At 34.9% G+C, this 7,164-nt stretch overlaps 1 protein-coding gene across 1 annotated transcript; it reads right to left on the reverse strand.

Annotated features, from left to right (window-relative positions):
* Positions 1–1,397: 1,397 nt before the first annotated feature.
* Positions 1,398–3,140, reverse strand: LOC146138292 (mitochondrial import inner membrane translocase subunit Tim22-like). The gene is made up of 3 exons (XM_083394111.1): positions 2,840–3,140; positions 2,232–2,419; positions 1,398–1,883 (listed from the first exon to the last, which is right to left on the reverse strand). The coding sequence occupies exons 1-3, from the start codon at positions 3,057–3,059 to the stop codon at positions 1,725–1,727; spliced, it is 567 nt and encodes a 188-aa protein (XP_083250237.1). The 5' UTR covers positions 3,060–3,140; the 3' UTR covers positions 1,398–1,724.
* Between the last annotated feature and the right edge of the window lie 4,024 nt (positions 3,141–7,164).

Consider the following 7,164-nt stretch of genomic DNA (forward strand, 5'->3'; position numbering starts at 1 on the left):
ATTGCAAAATCAGCTAAAGACGTCTATTTTAGTGCAACGGGTTATTAAAATTCACTCCGGGGTTACTCGAGGTCACACACAATTACTCTACTGGACTGGCTGTAACCCTTTATGTGACGTATAAAAGGCAGTTTTCGATACGTTATATTTTATTGGTATGAATTTTATACTTTTTGAAATCGATTTGATTTTGACTCAATTTTGAAATCGATTTGATTTTGACTCAATGTGTAAACTTTGACAAAATTTTGACTTTTTAAAGTCAAGATAATTGCCTTAGACATCAATTTTCAGTCATCACTTATCACCCCTTTTACATTAAAATCACTACTCACAATCCCAATATTTAAAACTGGGCAATTATAAGCACACTATTGCTATTAACAATGTATGTTAGCGCTTCTTAATCACTGCGCGGCCGCCAAAAGTGGATAAAATCTTCTAAAATATAAAACATACGTTTTTATCAATTTTAACGTTCGCCATTGGCCTAGCTCAGGGATGTCCAACATTTTATTATAGTGGGCCGCATTGACACTTGAAATAATTTAATGGGCCGCAGAACCTATTAAGTTTCAAGATTAAGTATTGGTCTTTAGAGGTATATATGTATATATATATTTTACCCATATTATACTATTAATGCGCCCCTAAAAGCTGACTAGTACATTTTAATTAGGCTAATATTGAACGTTTAAAATACTACTTGGGAGTGAAAATGACTAGCGGGACGCACAAAAATTTCAGGCGGGCCGCAATGTGGCCCGCGGGCCGCAGGTTAGACATCCCTGGCCTAGCTCATTCATCCAGCAGTTATTTAAAGATAAAGCAACTAAAGGAGCTAAAAATGCCCTTTACACTTACAGGAATGGAATTGCGACTAAATGGAAATATCATATCTCCATGGAATTGCCAGATGTAATGAAAAAACGCTGTTCTCGATCACACTCGGACTGAAGTCCTTAAACGAAATAATTTCGTTTGTTTAGTATAAATTGACAAAGCTAATATATAAGGAGACATAATGAATTGGGCAAACAAAAAAAAAATTGTACATTGCTCGAAAATATATGGCCCTTCTCAAAATGTTTTCGAGACATTTATGTAACGAAAACGAAACATTTATACATAAACTTTTACTTCATTATCAAGTAAGTTGCGATGCACAGCCAAACTCGTACATAGATTGTAACTGAAGTCGATTCTACATACAAAGCGTTGGATCGGCCTAATGAAAATTAGCTTGCTTTTCAAAGGGTTGTTATTAGGGTAATATAACAACAACTTTTTTATGACATTAACGTATAACGCAATCTCTGAAAGCTGACATGCCTACCCTTGTTGGACGCAATTGATAATGTTTTTATGGCGCAAAATCTTTCACTTCACACAACGAACAAATCAGAATGTTTTATTGAAAGCAACACGTCCACGATTGAACGCTGTTGTAAATAAATTGCTGTTTGGTAGGGAAACATAACAAACAGACATTTATTTTGACATGTAATCAAAATATTGTATTGTGGCATTTAAATAGGTCCTTTGTAAAAACGGCAACACAACACCGTATAGTCAAAAGTTAAGTTGTGGGAACAATTCTGGTTTGCAACAGCTTTTACCACGTAGCAAAATAACGCTCATAGAGATACAAAGATAGGTCCATCAAAGGCATCACATGTATGAAGTCACGCAATTAATAACTAAACAAAACAGAACTCCTCTTATCACGTTCTGTGTATAAAATAATAATCAATAGCAGTAGAAAAGAGAGCAAAGCTGATTCCGCCAAGAAGGGCCGGCTTGATGCCAGCTCGTAGCCCAATAAGCCCTCCAGTCACAAAACCAGAATAGGAGCTGTTTTTGATATCTGCCACTCCACGATACTACAAAATATCACAATTAAACCTTAAAACTCATATTTGTAACAACACATATGTTTTACCTAAATATTATATCGAAATTGGATTGTTATACAAAATGCATAAACATATAATATATATTCATAGAGGAGTATAAGTTTCCAAATTACAAGATTGTAAACCACGGCTAATAAAAACAACCTACTCATTATACAGATGGAAGATAACCAATGATTTCTTTTTAAATAAAGAATTTGGCTTTATAGTCACTTTACCTGTTTTAAATATTGCATGTTTAAAGTGTCTATTTAACAACAGTTCAGGGTATATTTAAATATACACTTATTTATTTCAAGGTAATATTGGCCTTACTGATTCAATTGTGCACTCCGCTGCTGAAAACATTGCGCCAATAACAGCAAAATTTTTTGCATTAGATCCCATTCTTGTCCTCATTTCTTTCAAGGTTTCCTTAACAGTTTGAACCTTTGTAGGGTCTGTATAACTTGGTGACTCAATTCCCATTGTGAAGAGTGCGAAAACCACTCCAAACCCTGCACCTGTAAATATAATCATGATTTTGCATTTTCCCACTCTTTAGAAAGAAGTGCATTATTTCTTAATCTTTTTACTTGTATTTCCGTTTGACCAAGACCCTGTTTTATGTGCCTTACAAATACTTTTACACCAACAGTGTTTCTAGTAATGTAGAAACTACCTAAATAATATTTCTTTGAATCCACTTAACACCAAAGGTAAAATTATATATTATATACTCCCCCCCCCCCCCCACGTAAAAAACAAAAAACAAAAACAAGATGTTCTCTTCAGTCAACAGTAATGGAAATTTCACCCCGAGATGGCTAATTGCACATTGTATTTGTAAATTTCAAGTTATTAAAGAAAAAATGCAATTACATAATATAAAGAAACTGCATTTGTCTGGAAAGAAAATAGACCATGCGAGTTTTATGCCATACCTGCAACACAGGCAATTGTAGACTTGAATGCACAACTGTTCATCACCTTTTCTATCCTTATTTCATTTATACTTGGAGTTGGTGTTGCAAAACCGCCAAAACTTGGGTAAGGCTCATTTCGCTTTACTTTGTCTGGCCCAACCAGATTCTTAAGAACGGTACTGTAGTTTATGGTGGTAAAATTGTATGACTGTTTGTTTTCACTTGATGGGTCAGTCATACCCTTATTTATGTACTTTACTTTTTATATTAAATAGAATATACCATTGTATCATATATTGCAGGTAAAAATGTTGAATCCTGATCTGTAGGAAACCAATTCAATAGAAGTTGAGACATATTATATAAAAAATTCTATTTATAAAAAGTATCTCTTTGTCGGACTTATTTGGCCAAGAAACTTTGAATTTCTACTTATGTCCATAACTCTTACAAAATCAGTAAAAAAATTAAAAAGAAAATAAATATGGGAGTTAAATACAATAATAATACTTGAGTTAACGAAACCCAAACTTGCATCCTAACCCTAATAATGTTAGCAATATATACCCTAGATCAGTGGTTCCCAAACTGTGGTACGCGTACCACCGGTGGTACGCGAGAGTCTTTCAGGTGGTACGCGACTAACTTCAGCATAACTTGAGGTTTCGCACGTTTATGACGTAACACTTATCTTGTTCAAGATAATTAAACGCTAATTGTTAGCTGGTTTAATATGTATGTAGTGATAAACTAATAGTGAGCGGTGTAGTATTGTCGTATGTGTTGACCAGCTGGTGAAGAAAAACAACTATCGCATTAAACCTTGGGTTTTGTTTAATTTATTGCTTCTTTGTCTTCCTGGTATGGCGTTTGGTAAAGTTTAATTCTGCTTACATGCTCATTTTCTTTTGTATAATATGCTAAAATAGTGAAAGTTTGAGAAATTCTAGTAAGGTGTAACTTAGGTGGTACATCAACAGTGTACAAAAGCTCAAAATGGTACGCGAGAAAAAAAGTTTGGGAATCACTGCCCTAGATGCAACATAAAATGGAACATTCTAGGTCAGTTGTTCCCAAAGACAACCAGCAGATACCACTCTTCGACTTACAAGTAAGGTCTTATCGTCTTACATTAGTGATTGTATGGTGCATTTGTATAATATTTTCACTTTTACATATTCTCTTTAACTCTTATCCCCCCATATCAGTGGCAACAAGTGTAACATCACTGGAAAGGTTTAAGGCCTAACTTAATTTGTTGGTACAGTTGGAAAATATTTTTATCATGTATTATTTGGCTAATATTAATATTTTTTGTTTTGATATTTATAAAATATAGACCGGTCTTAGTGTGGAGGTAAACTTGTTTGGCACTTGAATCCTACCACATTTTCGTTGGCCGGGTATACTGCTCACATTTTGAGTTTGGGTGGGTCAACCAAAAGGGCACTGTTATAGAATCCTACCACAACAAACATTATTTGGATTAGGGTGCGTGTTAGGTTATTAAATAAAAATACCTGATCAACCCTGAACCAAACACTAGATCGACACCCTAGCCCAAATATTGTGCGTTGCTCAACGCTATGGTAGGATTCCAGACTGCGCCGGTTCAAGCATTTATCATTATATTTATTTTCGGCGCTGGTCTTTTATGTAATATTTATTTTCGGCAAGTGGTAGGATACTAGATCAGCGCCGTTTATTTTGACATCGACATAATAGGATGAGAAGTTGTAGGTTTTTCTCCTACAACGTTTTTATTAGTTGAAAATTACAGCAACTTGAATGAAAGTTCGGTATGTGAACTGGCGAAACCGCACAGGGCAGATAATACCATTGTCATTTCGGCGAAATATTTTTTGTATTTTTCAGAACTTTTGTCAATCCGTTTACCACAATATAGTTTTTCGTTAATCTAAGAACTAAAAAATAACACATTCAAAAAAATGTAATAGCGAGTTGAATAAACGCTTATAAGAGAACCTATACACCGATATTTTATAAGTTTTCTACTTAGGAAGATTCACTCATATTTATTGCAGTTTGTATTGCTAATAAACAAAACAAACTAAAATAAAAAAAGTACATACTGTTTGCTGCGATGGCTTTTCGGTGTACTATTGATACGGAAGCCGTAATCGTTGGTCATAAAGCAACTTCCGAGGGGCTAGATCACAGATGTTATTAAACACATATGTTTGTGTGTGTCTTTCATTGATTGATACGGACTGATGATCCCCCAGTGTGAAGCTGCTTGTACTAACAAAATGTGCAAGTATTGGCGCATGGTTGTTTCTCGACTCGCTCCTCTCTGAGCCTGCATAGCTCAGTTGGTAGAGCGACGGTCCCGGCTTGACCGGAGGTCGTGAGTTCGAACCTCACTGCAGGCCAGTTGTTTTTCTGGCTTGCTCTGCTTGCATCATAGATCGACAGATTCGGCGAGTCTGCGATGGCTTTTCGGTGTACTATTGATACGGAAGCCGTAATCGTTGGTCATAAAGCAACTTCCGAGGGGCTAGATCACATATGTTATTAAACACATATGTTTGTGTGTGTCTTTCATTGCTTGCTAAAAACTGTATCTCACTTTTTAAACATTTATTGATACAATATCAATGTAACCAATAACCATATATCTTATTTTTTCATCAGAAAAGAAAGATTGGCATGGGGAAATACCTTGGGGCTTTTAAAGACGTGACAATAGCAACAATCAATAAAGGAAACGAACAACGAAGCAATGGTTTAAGGTACAGTAGTTCACATTCACACAAAGAAAGGTGCTTAAACAAATGTTGTAAAGAAAGTAAAACAATTCCTGATTAATTATCCTAAAAATTTACTTTGTGAATTTGAACATTTTACAATTTAATTGTCATGCGATAGTCGAACCTTGACAGGCTATAACTTTTTTCCCTTCCCACGATTTTGCAAAAAATTACTGTTGAACTACATAATACAACACCTAATAACATAACGTTAGTCACTAACTCATGCCATTCAGATTATGGCAGAAAATTAACTTTTTCGAAGTCCTCTCAACGAAGAAAATGCTATATTTTTCGTGCGAAACCTCCCAGTTTGGCGGGCTATAACTTTTTTCCCCTTCCTATGATTTTCCTAAAAATTACTGTTTAACTTACTAATACAACACTTAATAACATAACGTTAGTCACTAACTCATGCCATTCAGATTTTTACAGAAAAATAACTTTTTCGAAGGTCCGCTCTACAAGAAAATGCTATATTTTTGGAGGAAACCTCCCATTTTGGCGTACTATAACATTTTTTCCCTTCCCGAGATTTTCCTAAAAGTTACTGTTAAACTACCTCATACAACACCTAATAACATAACGTTAGTCACAAACTCATGCCATTAAGATTTTTGCAGAAAAATAACATTTTCGAAGGTCCGCTCTACAAGAAAATGCTATATAAGGCCTATCTACGAAAAATTGCTATATATTTCGTGTTAAACCTCCCATTTTGGCGGACTATAACTTTTTTAATATATCGGTATAACGTTTCTCTGATAAGGGTTTATAAAACTCGCTATTAATTTTTCTTTAATTTGTTTTTTTAGTTCTTAGATTGGCGAAAAACGTTTTTGTGGTAAACGGGTTGTAAACAGTTCTAAAAAATACCAAAAATTATTTCGCCGAAATGACAATTGTCAGATAACATGTTCATTTAGTCTAGTGACACAAAAAATAGGTAGATCCCCGAAATAGGAAAAAACATAATTCTTGCCCAGGGGTTCTTTTTACACCGCGCTTTCCTTGACACAATTTACCAAAAATTTCGCCACCTTTTCTGAATAATATGTTACCTGGCCACACTACCTATAGATTAACGATGTCCGATACTCGGCATTTTCTTCCGATACGGTACCGATACCCAAATTATGGACGAAAACATCGCGATACGATACCAAATGACGTCATTACTATGCTTAAATGTGCAAATCAAATGAAACTAAAACGTTTAAAGCAGGGAGTTTAACCAAACCAGAACCATTTTACAACTAATAGTTTAAAACAGTAGTCCCCAAACTATTTTCATCACGACACAAATTTACGTGTTGTGGCCAAGACACAGACGACTTGTATGCAGTTAGTTAGCCTAATTCTTAGCAAACAGTTAAATATATTTGAGGTTATTTGAATAAAATTTCCAACTCTTCAAATTTGAAACGACACCTGGCGCATTTAGCCCGTAAAATATAGATTCGCATATTGCTTAAAAAGCGGCACTTTTTTTCGCTTTTTCACTTTTTTAACAGAATTCGCAAAAAAGTTTGTAGGCTATTTGCAGTAGGCCTACTTAGTAAAATCTATCAA

Source organism: Ascidiella aspersa, chromosome 7 (genome assembly GCF_963924565.1).
Source record: "Ascidiella aspersa chromosome 7, kaAscAspe10.2, whole genome shotgun sequence".
In the NCBI taxonomy this organism is placed as follows: domain Eukaryota; kingdom Metazoa; phylum Chordata; class Ascidiacea; order Phlebobranchia; family Ascidiidae; genus Ascidiella; species Ascidiella aspersa.